The sequence below is a fragment of the Neoarius graeffei genome, chromosome 10 (genome assembly GCF_027579695.1).
Source record: "Neoarius graeffei isolate fNeoGra1 chromosome 10, fNeoGra1.pri, whole genome shotgun sequence".
Taxonomy (NCBI): Eukaryota; Metazoa; Chordata; class Actinopteri; order Siluriformes; family Ariidae; genus Neoarius; species Neoarius graeffei.
This window is the reverse complement of record NC_083578.1, coordinates 68,354,927-68,374,957: the sequence shown is the minus strand read 5'-3', so window position 1 is coordinate 68,374,957 and position 20,031 is coordinate 68,354,927. Positions and strand designations below refer to the sequence as shown.

At 42.2% G+C, this 20,031-nt stretch overlaps 1 protein-coding gene across 1 annotated transcript in view; it reads right to left on the bottom strand.

The window, feature by feature from the left end:
- c10h1orf174 (chromosome 10 C1orf174 homolog) overlaps positions 1 to 20,031 on the bottom strand; it is a 27,178-nt gene extending 7,147 nt beyond the window's left edge. Inside the window, exon 1 of the mRNA XM_060932162.1 lies at positions 19,654 to 20,031. Within this exon, the coding sequence (XP_060788145.1) occupies positions 19,654 to 19,989 (336 nt within the window). The 5' untranslated portion in view covers positions 19,990 to 20,031. The remainder of the gene's footprint in view (positions 1 to 19,653) is intronic.

The window sequence follows — 20,031 nt, the reverse complement described above, 5'->3', positions numbered from 1 at the left end:
ATAGGTATGTGTATACGCTATGTATGTACTGTATATATGTATAACATAAGTATCTGTATATATGATTTGGTCGATATTATACCATGCTGGTATGTTTTCTTTTTTGTTTGTTGCTTTTGTATAGTTTATTATGGCGGAAAGTGACATTTGATTAGTGGTGGTACAGTATAGAGGGTTAGGATTTGATAAGTTATTTACTTCTTCCTAATCCTTTCCGAACATGTTACTGCCTTGTGGCTACGCTATTCTGTTTGTTTATGACGATGTTTTGATTATTAGTGTGCTTGCTCAAGCACACCATTGTTCTTCTTAAGTTTGCTTATTCTGCCTTATTCCGACACGTTTTTTGGATCCACTACTCCTCCTAGGGCGTTCAAGATAGAGACACCATTCCAACTCTGAGACGTCTGGCCCGAAGTGGTGTAGTGTGCTTGTATACAGCTTTTGGATCAACGCTCCCGGTCTCTTGTTCTTGTCGTTTTTCTTTTGTTTTTTTCCCCATAGAGAATGAATAGGGCTCATGAATTGAATCGTCCTACTCGCTCCATCGCAGATGCACCAAACCTCATGTGATACTTCAGGCCAACTCCCCCGACACATACAGGTGCTGGTCATATAATTAGAATATCATGAAAAAGTTGATTTATTTCAGTAATTCCATTCAGAAAGTGAAACTTGTATATTATATTAATTCATTACACAGACTGATATATTTCAAATGTTTATTTCTTTTAATTTTGATGATTATAACTGACAACTTATGAAAATCCCAAATTCAGTATCTCAGAAAATTAGAATATTACTTAAGACCAATACAAAAAAGGATTTTTAGAAATGTTGGCCAACTGAAAAGTATGAGCATGTACAGCACTCAATACTTAGTTGGGGCTCCTTTTGCCTGAATTACTGCAGCAATGCGGCGTGGCATGGAGTCGATCAGTCTGCTCTGATCTGCCCAGGTTGCTCTGATAGTGGCCTTCAGCTCTTCTGCATTGTTGGGTCTGGCGTATCGCATCTTCCTCTTCACAATACCCCATAAATTTTCTATGGGGTTAAGGTCATGTGAGTTTGCTGGCCAATTAAGAACAGGGATACCATGGTCCTTAAACCAGGTACTGGTAGCTTTGGCACTGTGTGCAGGTGCCAAGTCCTGTTGGAAAATGAAATCTGCATCTCCATAAACCATAAAGTTGGTCAGCAGCAGGAAGCATGAAGTGCTCTAAAACTTCCTGGTAGACGGCTGCGTTGACCTTGGACCTCAGAAAACACAGTGGACCAACACCAGCAGATGACATGGCACCCCAAACCATCACTGACTGTGGAAACTTTACACTGGACCTCAAGCAACGTGGATTCTGTGCCTCTCCTCTCTTCCTCCAGGCTCTGGGACCTTGATTTCCAAAGGAAATGCAAAATTTACTTTCATCAGAGAACATAACTTTGGACCACTCAGCAGCAGTCCAGTCCTTTTTGTCTTTAGCCCAGGCGAGACGCTTCTGACGCTGTCTTTTGTTCAAGAGTGGCTTGACACAAGGAATGCGACAGCTGAAACCCATGTCTTGCATATGTCTGTGCGTGGTGGTTCTTGAAGCACTGACTCCAGCTGCAGTCCACTCTTTGTGATCTCCCCCACATTTTTGAATGGGTTTTGTTTCACAATCCTCTCCAGGGTGCGGTTATCCCTATTACTTGTACACTTTTTTCTACCACATCTTTTCCTTCCCTTCACCTCTCTATTAATGTGCTTGGATACAGAGCTCTGTGAACAGCCAGCCTCTTTAGCAATGACCTTTTGTGTCTTGCCCTCCTTGTGCAAGGTGTCAATGGTCGTCTTTTGGACAACTGTCAAGTCAACGGTCTTCCCCATGATTGTGTCGCCTACAGAACTAGACTGACAGACCATTTAAAGGCCTTTGCAGGTGTTTTGAGTTAATTAGCTGATTAGAGTGTGGCACCAGGTGTCTTCAATATTGAACCTTTTCACAATATTCTAATTTTCTGAGATACTGAATTTGGGGTTTTCATTAGTTGTCAGATATAATCATCAAAATTAAAAGAAATAAACACTTGAAATATATCAGTCTGTGTGGAATGAATGTATACATTATACAATTTTCACTTTTTGAATGGAATTACTGAAATAAAATCAACTTTTTCATGATATTCTAATTATATGACCAGCACCTGTACATGCAATCGGTTCTGACCCGCACTCATATTTTTCCTTTCTTTTTGCTCATCCCTTTTTCCTCCATAGGCTTGCATTGATTTTTGGCCCCATTGAAAATGAATGGTGTTTCAGGAGAAAAAATTTCACTCTCCATCAATTTTTTTAACCAAGTGACCAAACTTCAAGAAACTTCACTTGATGCCTCAGGCCAAGTCCCTGCACAGATCCATCCCCTCATCTGAGACCTGCACTCGTCTTTTCCTTGGTTTTCACGCATCTCTTTTTACCTCCATAGGCTTCCATTGATTTTTGGCCCCATTCAAATGAATGGAGTTTTGCTCAGTAACACTTCACCACACATCCACCAAACTTCATACGGCACCTCAGGCCAAATCACCCATCACACACATGATATCGGTTCTGACCCGCACTCGTCTGTCTTGCCTTTCATCCGTCTATTTTTTCTCCATTTTGCCGCTAATCAGTGGAAGCTTGACTGAGTCATTCCTCCCTTCCCCCATAGGTGATGATGCATTTGGCAAGGATCTGCTCATTTGAGACTTTGACAGCAAATCAACTTCAACTCAATGGCCACTTTATTAGGAATACTTACACACACACACACACACGATATAAATTAGCATATAAGCATTCACGTGTTACCATGCTAGCTGTTAGCATGTTACCCATTATGATATCATGCCTGCTGTTAGCTCGCGAGTTGTTAGCATGTTCACCATTAGCATGTTATCATGAGAGCTGTTAACATGTTAGGATTAGCATGGTAGCATGCAGAGTTCGCATGTTTGCTGTTAGCGATTTCGCCTGAGCATGTTAGCATGCTAACTGTTAGCATGTTAGCATGTCACCCTCAGCGTGTTAGCATGCTAAAAGTTAACATACTATCCATTAGCATGTTAGCTGTTAGCATGATAGCTGTCAACATATTAGCCTTAAAGTGTTAGAATTTTAACAAATAGCATGTTAATCATTAGCATGTTAGAATGCTAGCTGTTAGCATTCTAACATGCTAATGATTAATATGCTAAAAGCTAACATGTGAACATGTTAATGTTAGCATTAACATGCTAGTGTGCTAACAGTTAGCATGCTAACAGCTAGCATGCTAACAGCTAGCATGCTAACAAATAAATGAGATGATAATTACTGGATACTCCCTTTAGTCAGACAGAACTGAGGATGCCTTTAGGATGAGAGGCGAAACGTTTTCAAGAATCTTCAAGCAAGTCCAGTTGCTCTCTTCAACCAACCACAGATTAGTATGCTAACAGTTAACATGCTAGTATGCTAACAGTTAGCATGCTAATATGCTAACAGTTAGCATGCTAATATGCTAACTGTTAACATGCTAGTTGTTAGCATGTTGGCATGCAAGCTTTTAGCATGCTAGCATGATAGCTGTTCTGCTACAGCTCAGCAAGCACACTGCATTTTCTCTGCGGAAATGCAGTCTAGTTGCATTTTTAATTTTTTTTATATCTTTCTTCTTTACTGTTTGGAATAAAGCAAATCAATCAATCAATCAATCAATCAATCAATCAATCAATCAATCAATCAATCAATCAATCAATCAATCAATCGTGTGTTATACTGAAGGACTTTAGATTCTTGGGAAGAGAGGAAAAAAAAATACCCGGAGAGCTTTTCCGTAATAGAAGGAAAACAATGCTCTTGCACTGAAATGTAATAGTATGATGATAATAGTAATGATGTAATACAATTTTAGACTGCTTTAAATAGAAATGCGTGTTTCATAATCAATTTATTCCTTCCATCAAGTCATTTAACTGATGTGTTGTGTGAATTTAATTATTACAGTTAAATAGTTATTATTTTCCTAAGAACACTGAAGAGAAACCACCTGTCTGCTGTCATCCTGGGCAACTTCTACCGCTGCGCAGTAGAGAGTATCCTGACTAACTGTGTTACAGTGTGGAATGGAAACTGTTCTGCTGCTGACCGCAAAGCACTCCAGAGGGTGGTGAAAACTGCCCAACGGATTATAGGTGCTCCACTTCCGGACATTGAGGGAGTCTACAAGAAGAGATGTGTGTGCCGGGCACGTAGCATCCTCAGAGACTCTTCCCACCCAGCCAATAGACTCTTTCAGCTCCTCCCGTCCAGGAGGCGATTCAGGAGTCTGCAGACCAAAACAAGCAGATACAGGAACAGCTTCTTCCCCACAGCCGTCACCCTACTGAATTCTGCCAGCAGATGATCCCACACCCTCCTTCTACCTGTGTTGACTCTTGTTGCACTTGATAACTGCACATCTGGTTCCATAGTTGTACATATTCATCAATATTCTCTACTGTTGGATCTATTTACACAGCCAGTCTTGGACGTGTGTGTATATATGTATATGCTTACATCCACACTTAAGTTTAGGTGTGCATGTATAGGTGTATATATGTATGTATATGTGTATATTCTGAATGCCTATTTAACTCATTTTATATTCACAAGACATCTGCATAGCAAGTTAGCTACTTCTGTATATAGCCTTAAGGATAATTATAATTATAACCACCCTTTTTTATAGTCCTACCTGTAGTTACTTCTCCCTTAACTACCGTACATATACTGCACAGAACTATTGAACATCCTATTTATTTATCTGAACATTCTCTACTCACTATAACCATCTCATTTGCACTAGCTGTACATAACTGCATTCATCTGTACATATTGCTTATCTGTACGTACTGTATTATACTGCACTTCTGCTATCTGCACTTCTGATTAGATGCTAACTGCATTTCGTTACCCTGTAAGAGTAATGACAAAGTTGAATCTAATCTAATTGTGGCAGCGGGGGCGTGGTCAAGCGCCGGTCTGTGACAGGAGGGCGGAGTCAGGGAAGGTAAGTGGCAGAATCACTACACCTGATGGCAATTAACCTGTGTTTGTGTGTGTCTTCCCAGTGACCGCGCCCTATTTAGGGAAGGAGAGCGGAGAGCAGGGGAGCTCATCTCCGGACTAGACGCTGGCTCTGTGTGTGTGTGTGTGTGTGTGTGTCTAGCCAATATAACATTGTTCACAGAAAAGTGTGGCAATAAAGCCTTTTGCAAACCTGATCTCTGTCCTGCCGTCCTCTGTGCTCCACCCACGCCTAGTGAACCGTTACACTAATCTAACAGGATTTTTTTTTTGCTTTGATTTGCCTTTGGTGTTCCACCCCCTGTGAAATACCCCTCACTATTCTCTCTCAGTAAATACTTCTGAAATATATGTAGAATTTTATTTCTCTCAATCTTCTTACTCTGCCTTTTAAGACAAGAAAGTAAACAAGACTTTTGTAATCTATGGAATATTATCTGAATTAGCATTACACACATATTTGAGAAGAAAGGAATAAAATACAATGGGAAATGCTGTTATCTGAAACTTATCAATAATTGGATGGTTTCCTATAACAGCAGGTCCTGAGGTATTTTATTCCTCTTATACCAAAGCAAATTGTCAACAAATAAAACTGCATATTTATTAAGGAACAACATTCCTTTTACCAGCTAAAAGAGCCAAAGACGATGCAATAAGAATGACCAATTAAAAGCTTCTGTGCTGACAAAATACCACGGAACCAGGAAGCAGACAAATAAAGGTAAACATCACATTTCAGCTTGCATCCAATATTTGAACATCGAAAATGATTATATAGCCCAATATTTGTTTTTGTACCATTATCAGCAACGTGAGCCTAGCCACCAGAAGTGGGAAAGGGGCAAATGTGTGTCTGCGATCCAAGACCCTGTGTATACTGTGTTACTATAGAAACAATAGAATATTGAAACAAGGGCATTAATATAAACCTACGATTTGAATAAAAGCCAGCTGTACTGTCAGAGCTGCTGCTTGGGAAAATTAATCAGCATCTTCTGACCAATCAGAATTGAACATTCATTATGCTTTAATGAGATCATCGTGCTAATGTGTTAACTTGGCTAGTTTAAAAGCTTTATTGAATCATGTACTTTCAGAATATAATCAGAAGTTATTCTGACTTCATAATGCCAAAAAATAACAAACAAGGAGTTACTAAAAGCTAAATAATTATAGCTAGTAAAATTAAGCTTTTAGGAGAGAAAGACTCATTTTGTTTCAGATTTGCATTACGCGTATATAACAAAGAAAATCAATTAAACTGTACTGTTAATACATAAGGTGGCACAGTAGTCAGCCTCATAACAGGAAGGTTCTGGGTTCAAACCTCACAGCCAACTAGGACCTTTCAATGTGGAGTTTGCATGTTCTTGTGCCTGTGTGGGTTTACTCTGGGTGCTCTGGTTTCCTCTTACTGTCCAAAAACATGCAAATTTAGTCAAATGGCTACTCTAAATTGCCCATAGGTGCGAATGGTTGTTTGTCTCAGGCTACGTTTACATTAGACCGTATCTGTCTCGTTTTCTTCGCGGATGCACTGTCCGTTTACATTAAACCGCCTGGAAACGCCGGGAAACGGGAATCCGCCAGCGTCCATGTATTCAATCCAGATCGTGTCAGCTCCGGTGCTGTGTAAACATTCAGAATACGCGGATACGCTGTGCTGAGCTCTAGCTGGCGTCTCATTGGACAACGTCACTGTGACATCCACCTTCCTGATTCGCTGGCGTTGGTCATGTGACGCGACTGCTGAAAAACGGCGCGGACTTCCGCCTTGTATCACCTTTCATTAAAGAGTATAAAAAAGTATGAAAATACTGCAAATACTGATGCAAATACTGCCCATTGTGTACTTATGATTGTCTTTAGGCTTGCCATCCTTCCACTTGCAAGTGGTAAGTGATGTGCGCTGGGATCACACACACACACAGCGGCTCAGTCCCGAATCACAGCTTGTTCACTTCACTCGCGTGCTCTGTGAGCTGCGCAAGGCCGGAGTGTGCACCCTCCAGAGGGCACTCGCTGTTCAGGGCGGAGTGATTTGGAGCGCAGGATGCCTGCGGAGCCGAGCGTATCCGTGTATTGGTATTGCTGTGTGCACGCAAATCGTGTATTGGTGTTGCTGTGTGCACACTAATCGTTTTAAAAACGTTAATCTGATGATCCGCTGATACGGTCTAATGTAAACATGGGCTCAGTGTTAGCCCTGTGACAGACTGGCAACCTGGGATTGACTCTGGCTCACCCATGAGCCTGATAGATAAGCAGTATAGATAATGGATGGATGGATGCTGCTGCATATTGGCACCTATGAAAGACTAGAGCTTATTTCCCAACTAAATCACATCCATGCATTCAGGAAGCCATTTCTGCCGCCAGAAGAACGAGAAGGTTTCTAATAATAATAATAACTCATGATAATGAGATAGAAAGTAATTTATGAGCAAAGTCTCTCATAATAATGACTTACTATGTCATAATTACAGTCTGGTATGGGAACTGCTCTGTCTTGGACTGGAAGGCACTGCAGAGGGTGGTGAAGATCGCCCAGCGTGTCATAGGAGACTCACTTCCTGCTATTGAGGACGTCTACAGGAAGCGATGTCTCAGGAGAGCCATAAACATCAACAAAGACTCCTGCCATCCAGCATACAAACTGTTCACTCTCCTGCCCTCTGGAAGGCACTACAGGAGCCTTCGGACCAAAACCACCAGGTTCAGGAACAGTTTTTTTTTCCTTCAGCTGTCTCACTGCTGAACTCCACCCCACACACACACTCACCAACAACCCCCCCCCCCCCCAACAAACTGAATTGACTTCACTGCACTATCACTATTTGCACTACTGTTTATTCATACCGTGTTTTGTATATACTGCAAATATCTATATTTCATACCATTGCACTATAGTTCATTCATATTGCACATTCTGTGCATACTGTAAATATCATATCATAATACCATTCCATACCCTGTAATTCCTGTACATTTATATTTATGTGTATTACACTTATGTTATTTACTGCTATGCACTTCTGGTTAGATGCAACCTGCATTTCGTTGCCTTGTACCTGTGACATGTGCAATGACAAAGTTGAACCTAATCTAATCAGATTAGATTGGAGATGAAAGTGGAGCAAAGAAAAACCTCCTGAACTTTTGAAAGTCAAACTAAGATGGGGGGGGGGGGGGGGGAATGTCCCCAAAAAATATTTTAATAACATAACGTGCAAAACCCTGCATTCTAGTACTTATTTTCACTAAAACAAGTTATAACTTTTAAGCCTTTTTCTTTCATGTACATTAATGATTAACATGTCAAAAATACCAAATTTAATTCCCCTAGTTAATGAGTAATTTTCAGGAGTGCATTTAGGAAACACAGTGGTTTTCCTGCTACACAGTTCATTACTTTGAAAAAAATCAGACAGTTGATGGTAAACTCAGCAAAATCCCAAAACAGTACTGTTAAAAAGTAAAGGTCTGTTAGAGTTTCTAAAGCTTTCAGGTTTCAATGTTGGGGACATTGAGCCTCATTTATCAATCTTTTAGTAGAGTTGCACGTTTGTATAAGCTAAAGTGAACTAAAAATTTCCAATTCATATTTATGCGAGTTGAAGCCAATTGTTTACATTAGTTCATATTGTCTGTAAATTTAAACACACCAATGAATACCAAATTTCTCATGTAAATCAGGGGCGTAGGGTGTGTGTGTGTGTGTGTCACACACTGACTGGCAGCCTGAGTGCATTACGTAACAAAAAATAATTACCATTGCTAGTTTTAGGCAGCTTAGAAACCGACTCTTCCATTATTGCTGTTTCTTCCACGTTTTCTTGATGTTGTATTTTAGAAACGGCACTAAAATTTAGCTTCAAAGCCACAAAATGTAACTTTGATGGAAAAAAATAATATAATAAATTGCTTACCTCTCTTCACGTCGAAAGAAGGAGGAAAGTTTTGCTTGTTTTGACATAGCGAATTAATAACACGAGAAAATACTCGCAATTCGCAACTAAAAAGACTGCAGCTCCACTGGCAGCTTGACCATGATTTCTAGTGTGATTGTGTTGTGCTTGCGCAGAACAGTGTACTGCGCACCTTAGCACATGCACCTGAAGGTGCGCCTTGTGCGCGTGCACGCCTAACGAGCCCCGGCACACGCGCCGTTAGAAACAGGTGTCCCTTTGTTAATCAATGAACTATGTTTGGGCTATTTAAGGACTGCGCCCATGCAAGGACGATGCCAAGTATTACGCCGCGTCTAGGAACGCGAAAAATCAGAAAAATAAATTTCTCCATTCGGAAAACCGGAGATTTTCAAGAGTTTTGTCAAATATCCGGATTTCTGGGTATTTCCGGAAGATTTTCATCCCTGATTAGATGCTGCCCACCGTGTCACCACCATGGGTGGCATGGTAGTGTAGTGGTTAGCACAGTCGCCTCACAGCAAGAAGGTTCCAGGTTCGAACCCAGCGGCTGGCGAAGGCCTTTCTGTGTGGAGTTTGCATGTTGTCTGCGTGGGTTTCCTCTGGGTGCTCCGGTTTCCCCCACAGTCCAAAGACATGCAGTTAGGTTGACGTGGGGTGGCCTTGGGCTAAGGTGCCCTTGAGCAAGGTACCTGACCCCTGACTGCTCCCCGGGCGCTCTGTCTGTCTGTCTGTGTGTGTTCACTGCTTCAGATGGGTTAAATGCAGAGGATGAATTTCACTGTGCATGTGACAAATAAAGGTTTCTCAATCTAATCTAAATTATCTTGAGAAAAATGTTCTCATTCCTATGAAATAACTCTTTATTGTGTCATAATGAAATACGTTCTTCATTTTTTCCCCTCCCAAGAGGTTGAAATGGGATACTCTCCAGGACTGACTGACTGACTGATTATGAGGTGAGAATTTGGTGAGTTTGTTTTGAATCCTGCATGTGCGTGTAAACACAACAGGGACACGCATCACGTGCGCAGGATGTAAGTTCAGGGGCCCACATTACACCATTATAGTGGGAAGAAGAACAGCACCATGAGTGAAAAATAGGGGTCTGCTTTAATATTTTGGAGAGAGAGAGAGAGAGAGAGAGAGAGAGAGAGAAACACTTATGCTATGATAAACATCAACAAAGACTCCTGCCATCCAGCACACAAACTGTTCACTCTCCTGCCCTCTGGAAGGCGCTACAGGAGCCTTCGGACCAAAACCACCAGGTTCAGGAACAGTTTTTTTCCGTCAGCTGTCTCACTTATGTGTATTACACTTATGTTATTTACTGCTATGCACTTCTGGTTAGATGCAATCTGTATTTCGTTGCCTTGTACCTGTGACATGTGCAATGACAAAGTTGAATCTAATCTAATCTAGATTAGATTAATCTAATCTAGGGGGCGCTGCTGAGCAAGCATGGAGTAAGACGTGTTTTTGTGTAGCTCTGCAGGAAACTACGGTCAAACTATTATTTTCAGAGGTACTCTGTAAATTGCAACTTAAGTTTATTTTGTCCTTGTTGTGCATGTGTTGGATAGGCCAGATGTCGGCCAAACCTAACAAAACACGACAAACAACCATATCTGCATCGAAGCTAACAAGTCAGACTGCAGGTGAACCGAAGGCGTCAGAAGAAAGCACACCGATGTCTTTTGATTTTGAAGGCTTTAAACGTGAACTACGTGACGATCTAGTTAGTGTAATGAAGAAGGAGATTCGTGCTGTACTTGAAAGTGAACTGGGATTTTTCAAATCGGAGCGTCTGGCTTTAAAATCTGGTTTTGAAGAATTCAAAAACACTACTAATTCAGACCTAGCCGAGCTACGTAGCACGCTAGCTGGCGCAGAGCAAAGCTTGTCCACGTGTAGTGATGACATAATTACACTACAACGCGAAGTGAAGCGCCTGACGGAGTTAACCGATGATCTTCAAAAGAAATGTGATGACTTAGAAGGGAGGTCACACAGAAATAATGTTAGGATAGTCGGTATACCCGAATCTCCTGGCAGCTGTTCTGCATCAGCGGTCTCAGCTTTGCTCAAGGAGGCGTTTAAGCTAGACGAGGCTCCCCTGATCGACCGATCACATCGCTCACTACAGGAAGCTCCAGGAGAAGGGGAACCACCTAGGACTGTCATAGCACACCTTCACTACTTCGAGGACTGCAACGAAATTCTACGCCTAGCGAGGACTAAACAGAAGATCAAAGTTCATGACATGACCATCTCTGTCTTCCCTGATTACACTGCGCGAGTGGCCAAAGCACAGGCGGCGTTTTATGGTGTCAAACAGATTCTGAGGGATGCCCCTGGAGTCAAGTTTGGGCTTCTCTTTCCAGCCCGGCTCCGCATTACATTCAACAGGGTCGAGTCTTTCTTTACTGACCCTGATGCTACCCTGGCGTACGTTACTGAGAACATTGTTCGCCGTCAACATTGACTGTGTTATTCATGGGACTGCAAAGGTGATATCTCTCCCTTTCTCCATTTTTTTTTTAATCTTGAGCTAACTAACCAACAATGACTACTAAATGACAACATATTAGTTTTTCTTGAGATATAGCCATAGACCATACTATGGATATAGCCTGTTATTTCTTCATGTTTGGCCTTCATACGTCACTAGGACAATAGAAGTTTGGTGTAGCCGCAATAACCGCAGTCAGGACAAATTTATCGTCTTATTAGCAGCTTAGTCTTCTCACTGCATCTTGGTTGGTTTGTAAACTACTTATTTCATCATTTCATGTTTTCTATGGTTAAAAGGTTGGATGTGACAGCTGGTCATTTTTTGTTTCTTAAAAAAAGAGAGGCTAAATACGTCTTTAGGTGATATCAAAGTTTGTAATGTACCTCTGTTCATCATCATTTCTTACTCCCTGCAGACTGCATAGTTTAGCAGTTAAGGTACCTGTAGAGCTATGTGCTTTCACTTTCTAGGGGTTGTTTATGCGATCTCCAGGTTGGGGGGAGGTCGGCATAGGGGAATAGGGTACAGTTACTTTTTTTCTTCTTTGATTTTACACAACACATTTTATGGTTTTTTTTTTTTCAATGTATGTGTCTTGTCTGCTCACCACTGGGACCTTTTAGTACTGAATTTCCCTGAGTGTTCATTTAAAATATGACTTCACAGAGTGGCTGTTTGCCCTGTGCCACACGCCTCATCAGTTGGAATGTGAAGGGGATGAATCACCCAATCAAACGTACCCGTATTTTCACACATTTAAAATCATTAGGTCCAGATATTATTTTCTTACAGGAGACCCATCTTCTGACTACTGAATGCTCTAAATTACAAAGGGGTTGGGTTGATCACATTTTCTGTTCTAACTATGGGGCCAGAGCCAGAGGGGTGGCAATCTTGATTAAAAGGGGGACGCCCTTTGCTCCGTCGCAGGTTATCACTGATACAAATGGACGATATATCAGTCACAGGAAAACTATTTGGTACTCCCATCATGCTAGCTAACGTATATGGTCCCAATTGGGACAATCCACAGTTTTTCTCACAGTTCATAGCCAAGCTACCAGATATCAATTCACATCATCTAATAATGGGAGGAGACTTCAATTGTGTTCTAGACCCGATTTTAGATAGGTCCAGGGTTGGGACACAGGTCGGTGTTTCCAAGTCTGGTGAGGTCCTTCTGTCGTTTTTAAGTCATTACAAGTTACGGGATCCTTGGAGAAGTTCTAATCCAACAACCAGGCAGTACTCTTTTTACTCTCCCGTACATAGGTCTTTCTCAAGGATAGATTACTTTCTTGTTGATGATAGGTCTCTTTCTTTTGTCAATCACTCAAAATACCACAGTATTATTATATCAGATCACTGCCCTCTGCAGTTAGATCTTCGAATGCCTAATAGTAGCACTAAACACAGAACATGGCGCTTTGACCCATTGCTACTTAATGACAAGAATTTTACTAATTTCCTTAGTAGTCAAATAGATTTCTTTTTTGAAACAAACACAATGCCTGATGTGTCTTACAGCACAATTTGGGAGGCATTTAAAACATATATAAGAGGCCAAATAATCTCCTACACAGCAAACTTGCGACCAGCGCGTAATTTTCAACTTACTGAACTATCAAGGAAAATAATGCCGCTTTTCCACTACAAACGCGGCTGAGTTGGGCTGAGCCGTGCCGTGCTGAGTTGGGCTGAGTCGAGCTGAGCGGGGCTGTTGGAGTTGCATTTCGACTACAACCGCGCTACCGTGCTGGCTGGAAGTGGGTGGACACATTGGATGGAGTTAGCGAAAGTGGGTGGACGTCACATGATGTCGTTAGGCGGCGCAAACAGTGACATCAGTGACCTTTTAAGCGGTAGTCTCACGACCCGGATAGTAAACAATAAAAATGGAGTCGTTAGTGTTGCTGGTCTTGGTGCTGTGGCTTGTTGTCACCGACAACGCCAACAGATACTGGCAAGAGCGTATAGATGAGGCGAGGCGCATAAGGCTTCAGAAATTCTCGTAATTCGTAATTCTTCTTCTTCCGGGTTTACGGTGTTTACAGATCCCAGCGTGCTCGTGGGGCGTGTGTGGGCATGTGAGGACACTCCTCCTCACCAATCAGTGCACAGGGGAGTGTCTCCTCACGCCCCTAGCCCCACTCGGCTCGGTTTGACTCGCTTCAGCCCCACTCCAAAACCGTGCGAGTTTTGGGGGCTGAGCAGGGCTGAAGCGAGCCGAGTCGTGCTGTTCTGAGGTAGTCGAAACGTGAGCCGTGTCGGGCTGAAGTGAGCTGAAGCGAGCTGAAGTGAGCTGAAAAAGGGTAGTGGAAAAGGGCCATAAAGGGCCTAGACAGTAGGGCTGCTTCTGATCTTTCTGATTCAAACTTACATAAAGAACGCCTGCTATTAAAATCTGAATATGACTGCTTATCCATCAAAGACACAGAACAACTTCTCTTTAAATCAAAGCAAACATATTATGAACACAGTGACAAAGCAGGTAGACTCCTCGCTCATCAACTACGTCAGAAAACGGCTAAAACCACTATCCCTGAAATTCGCATTGCACCAGATAAAATCACCACTCACCCACAGGCTATTAATGACCAATTTAGAGATTATTACACAGATATTTATACATCAGAGGCAAATGCTGATATTGGGGAGATTCAAGAGTTCTTGGATAAACTTGAAATTCCACAGATAAGTCAGGAAGCACAAGCTTTTACCGATGCCCCTATATCATGCCAAGAAATCACACAAGCTATCGGCTCTTTGCAAAGCGGAAAGGCAGCGGGCCCTGATGGGATATCAGTTGAATTTTATAAAGGCTTTTCCAATAAATTGGCACCCATCTTAAGTCGTCTGTATGCAGATATTCTATCTTCGAAGAGAATGCCAGATACCATGAACCAGGCTGTAATAACACTCTTATTAAAGAAGGGAAAGGACCCCCTGGAATGCAGTGCATATCGCCCAATAAGCCTCCTTTGTTATGACTATAAAGTTCTCACAAAAATCTTAGCACGTCGACTGGAAACTGTTATCTCTGATCTCATTTCCACTGATCAAACAGGTTTCATGCCTGGTAGGCAATCCTTTTTCAACATGCGGCGTCTTCTCAGCATACTTCATTCCAAACATTCCTCTGATACTCCTGAAGTTCTACTCTCTCTAGATGCGGAGAGGGCTTTTGACCGCATCCAGTGGTCATTCCTCTTTGAAGCGCTTGGTAGATTCGGTTTTGGCCCAACTTTTCTTACATGGATGAACATAATTTACAGTACTCCTCAGGCTGCCGTGCGCACTAACTTAATAAACTCTAATTTCTTTACCCTCCAACACGGGGTGAGGCAGGGCTGCTGTCTATCACCCTTTTTGTTTAATTTAGCAATTGAACCCTTGGCCATAGCTCTCAGAGCTGACAATAGAGTTCCTGGCACTGTGAGGGGGGGCTTCACCCATAAGGTTTCACTCTATGCTGACGACCTTCTTTTGTATCTCTCTGACCCTGCAGTTTCTTTACCCTATGTCATGCATCTCCTAAATTATGCTAAAAGGATATCTGGTTATAAGTTGAATTTTTCTAAAAGCATTATTTTTCCTATTAACAGTTTGGCACAAAATCTTGATTATAATGCTTGCCCATTCAGACTGGACAGAGAATCATTTACGTATCTTGGTATTGTGGTCACATGCTCCTACAAAAACTTACATGAGGCCAATTTTAAAAGGTTAATTGAAAAAATGAAACTTGATCTGAAGCGGTGGTCTACCTTGCCTATTTCACTAGCAGGCCGTGTTAACCAGGGGCGCAGATAGGATTTTTGAACTGGGGGGGACTGAGCTGTCAGCAAATGATTCCATTTTGTGTATATATATATATATATATATATGTGTGTGTGTATATATATATATATATATATATATATATATATATATATATATATATATATATTATACACACACACTACCGTTCAAAAGTTTGGGGTCACTTTGAAATGTCCTTATTTTTGAAAGAAAAAGCACGGTTCTTTTCAATGAAGATCACTTTAAACTAATCAGAAATCCACTCTATACATTGCTAATGTGGTAAATGACTATTCTAGCTGCAAATGTCTGGTTTTTGGTGCAATATCTCCATAGGTGTATAGAGGCCCATTTCCAGCAACTCTCACTCCAGTGTTCTAATGGTACAATGTGTTTGCTCATTGCCTCAGAAGGCTAATGGATGATTAGAAAACCCTTGTACAATCATGTTAGCACAGCTGAAAACAGTTTAGCTCTTTAGAGAAGCTATAAAACTGACCTTCCTTTGAGCAGATTGAGTTTCTGGAGCTTCACATTTGTGGGGTTGATTAAATGCTCAAAATGGCCAGAAAAATGTCTTTATATTTTCTATTCATTTTACAACTTATGGTGGTAAATAAAAGTGTGACTTTTCATGAAAAACACAAAATTGTCTGGGTGAGCCCAAACTTTTGAACGGTAGTGTGTATAAATGTTATTTCACCTCCCTCACTGCCATCACCAGGAACTACCTGCAGGCCAGGACAATGATAACATTTTAACATAGCCTATGGAAATCCAAAGTTTACACATTATCATCACGCACAGAAATTGCAAAACTAGTTTTAAAACCGCTAAGTTCCAACTGTTAAACATAGCGAGAGGCTGGGCTACGTGTGTGTGTATAAAGTGTAAACCAGTGCATCCTGACTTTCTAACTATGCCTGTGTGTTGCGTGAGCGGCAGTCAGTCAACAACTCTTCGCAAAGTTTCCTTATGAAACAGTATGCTCACTGAAATTATGGCAGGGAATGCCAGATTAAACATTAAAACTGCCTTCTGAGCACTGTATCTACAGGCTACCACCGAAAGAAGGAGGCTACCAGAAAGGCATCACTCCATACGATTTTACTTTCACTACGACATTACTTTGAACAGACTATCAAAAAATTGCAAGGTGATATGATAAAGTAAGGCACAGTTTACTTACAGTCGTTGGTTTTTGAAAAAACGATGCAATCGTTTTCTGCCTTTTGGCACCCTTCATCATGCCGTGTTGGGGTCCTGAACTAGGAGGAGCTGTCCCCGATATGCCTGTCAAACTTGTTGTGGGTAACCATAGCAACCAAGCTCGAGCTCGCAACCTGTGCAGTCTGCGCAGTTGCAACTATGTATGTACTGCTGTGCACCTCAATAAACCGAATGGTAATTAGTCTTTTGATTTTTCCGTGAGGTTTGCCTTATGCAAAGAAAAACAGCATAGACGTTTTTTCCTCCCTATAAGTGGGGGGGACCGAACGAGGTGAATTTAAATCTGGGTGGGACGAATCCCCCCCGTCCCCCCCTCTATCTGCGCCCGTGGTGTTAACACAGTGAAGATGACAGTCCTCCCTCAATTTTTGTACGCGTTTCAAATGTTACCATTGTTTCTCCCTTTTACTTTAAGGATCTGAATTCACATATTTCATCATTTATTTGGCACAACTCTGTCCCAAGAGCAAGGAGGGCTATCCTAGAGATGCCCAAACTAGCAGGCGGACTTGCGATTCCCAACTTTATGTTCTACTACTGGGCGGCCAATCTCTCTAAATTGCCCTATTGGATTACATCATTCAGAACAGGGCAGAGCGCCACCTGGGTGGCCATGGAAATTGAATCATGTCCCTCTTCTACACCACTACCTAGCCTTTGCACCTCCTTTTCTAAAAAATCCAACTACTCCCCTTCTAATCTTGTGACAAAACACTCTTAAAATATGGCATCAATTTAGAAAACATTTTAACCTGGCCCACTCCAGTGGTTTTATGCCCATAACTAATAATGATATTTTCCCTGCTGCAAAAACGGACTCAGCTTTTCGTTTATGGTACAATAGTGGCATAGTGTTTTTCAGTGATTTATTTTTGAGTAACACCTTTACTTCTTTTGAGACTCTACGTAAGAATTTTTCGCTAACCCAGGTCCACTTCTTCAAATACTTACAGGCCCGCAGTTTTGCCAGAGAACATTACCCATTTCCTCACTTACCTGATAATGATTTGCTTGACAGAATACTTGGGCGGGATCCTACTCTTAAGGGCAACATTTCTTTTATGTACAACATTATTTTGAATCTCGCTATGCCTTCCACCGAGAAGATTAGATGCACTTGGGAACGGGACCTTGGTGTTCCAATCTCAGCGCTGACCTGGGAAGGTTGCCTGGATTGGATTCATACTTCATCTTTATGCCTTAGCCACAATTTGATTCAGTTTAAGATTCTACACAGGCTTCATTTCTCCAGGGAACGGTTGGCTAACATTTACCCAAACACTGACCCACATTGTTTGAGATGTCATCAGGGCTTGGCCACTCTTGGACATATGTTCTGGTCATGTCCATCACTGACTAATTTCTGGATGCATATATTTGATGGTTTTACACATATGTGTGGCAGGCACATCCCATTAGACCCAATCACTGCTATTTTTGGGGTTGTAGATGATAATGTTCAGATCTCTACGTCCCAAGCACACACCATTGCATTTGCTTCACTTCTTGCTAGGAAACTTATCTTGCGGCAATGGAAGTCTGCTAATCCCCCGTCCTTCCTTTGTTGGGTAAAAGAGGTCTTGGCTTTTTTGCCCCTAGAAAAGCTTAGATACTCAAGGGGTAAGTCTTCTAGCAGGTTTCACAATACATGGAGTCCTTTTCTAGAGTTTGCAGACAGTCTTTCTTTCTCTTGAGCGTCAATAGTGCACATGTCAACTGGACTGGTAGGGCACTGGGTGCAGCACAGTTACACTGTTTGTAAATGGACACTCACAAACAAATCTATAAAAAGTGTGTCTAAATGTTAAAATGTTCCTCAAGGTAGCAGACCCCTTTTATTATTATTATTGTTGTTATTATTATTGTTGTTATTATTATTATTATATACATATTTTTAACTACTCTCATTTCTATTTTCCTCTTGCTATATTTCAATGTCTTTTTTTTAAATTAAACTGAGTAATGTATGTGTTATGTGTACCCTTGGGTGGGTGGGATCTGGGATGCTGTTGTTGTTTGTATAATTGTAAAAACCTATAAATAAAGTTACAAAAAAAAAAAGATTAATCTAATCTAATTAGATTAGATTAAATGCTGCCCACCGTGCCACCACTGTGAGTGGCACAGTGGTGTAGTGGTTAGCACAGTCGCCTCACAGCAAGAAGGTTCCGGGTTCGAACCCGGCGGCTGGTGAGGGCCTTTCTGCGTGGAGTTTGCATGTTCTCTAGGCATGTGTTCACTGCTTCAGATGCGTTAAATGCAGAGGATGAATTTCACCGTGCTTGAAGTGTGCATGTGATAAATAAAGGTTTCTTAATCTAAATAATTTTGAGAAAAATGTCCTCATTACTATGAAATAAGTCTTTATTGTGTCATAATGAAATACGTTCTTCATTTCCCCCCCCATTTTTTCCCTCTGAAATGGGATTCTCTCCAGGACTGATTGATTGGGTGGCACGGTGGCGTAGTGGTTAGCACAGTCGCCTCACAGCAAGAAGGTTCCGGGTTCGAACCCAGCGGCTGGCGAAGGCCTTTCTGTGTGGCGTTTGCATGTTCTCCCTGTGTCTGCGTGGGTTTCCTCCGGTTTCCCCCACAGTCCAAAGACATGCAGTTAGGTTGACGTGGGGTGGTCTTGGGCCGAGGTACCCTTGAGCAAGGTACCTGACCGCTCCCCGGGCGCTCTGGTGTGGCTGCCCACTGCTCTGAGTGTGTGCGTGTGTGTTCACTGCTTCAGATGGGTTAAATGCAGAGGATGAATTTCACTGTGCTTGAAGTGTGCATGTGACGAATAAAGGTTTCTTCTTCTTGATTGATTGTGAGGTGAGAATTTGGTGAGTTTGTTTTGAATTCTGCACGTGCGTGTAAACACAACAGGGACACGCGTCACGTGCGCAGGATGTAAGTTTAGGGGCCCACATTACACCATTATAGTGGGAAGAAGAAGAATAGCACCATGAGTGAAAAACAGGGGTCTGCTTTAATATTTTGGAGACAGAGAGAGAGAGAAACACTTATGCTATGACGAGACAACTAATAATTATGACCCAAGGTCAAATAAATAAAATAAACCGGTAGGTCACGTGGAAAAGCGGTAAGGTTACCTGAACCGCGTCCAGGTTTCCGAAGAACTGCTCTACTGGGAAAATGTGGTTGCTGTCCTCGTCGAAGAAAAGGCCGGGGTCTGCCCTGTCTGCGGATCCGCAACACTCCGTCACCGCGTCCTCCATCTTCTCCGGGTTTGCCCGGGCCGACGCGCTCCCCCTCCCCGCGCTGTTCTCTTTCCCTCTCCGCTCTTTACGGCCGCCGCGATCCGCGCAGCTCTCGGGTCTGGCCGGAGTCCGGTCCGTCTCGGTTCCACTGCCGCTCGCTTTCTCCCCGCTGTGGCCGGATGAAGGTCTCTTCGGCAGCCGTTTCCGCTCCCCGCTGTCGCCGGCCATCTGCTGCTGCTGCAGTGTGTTAATTAAACACGGCCGTAATGA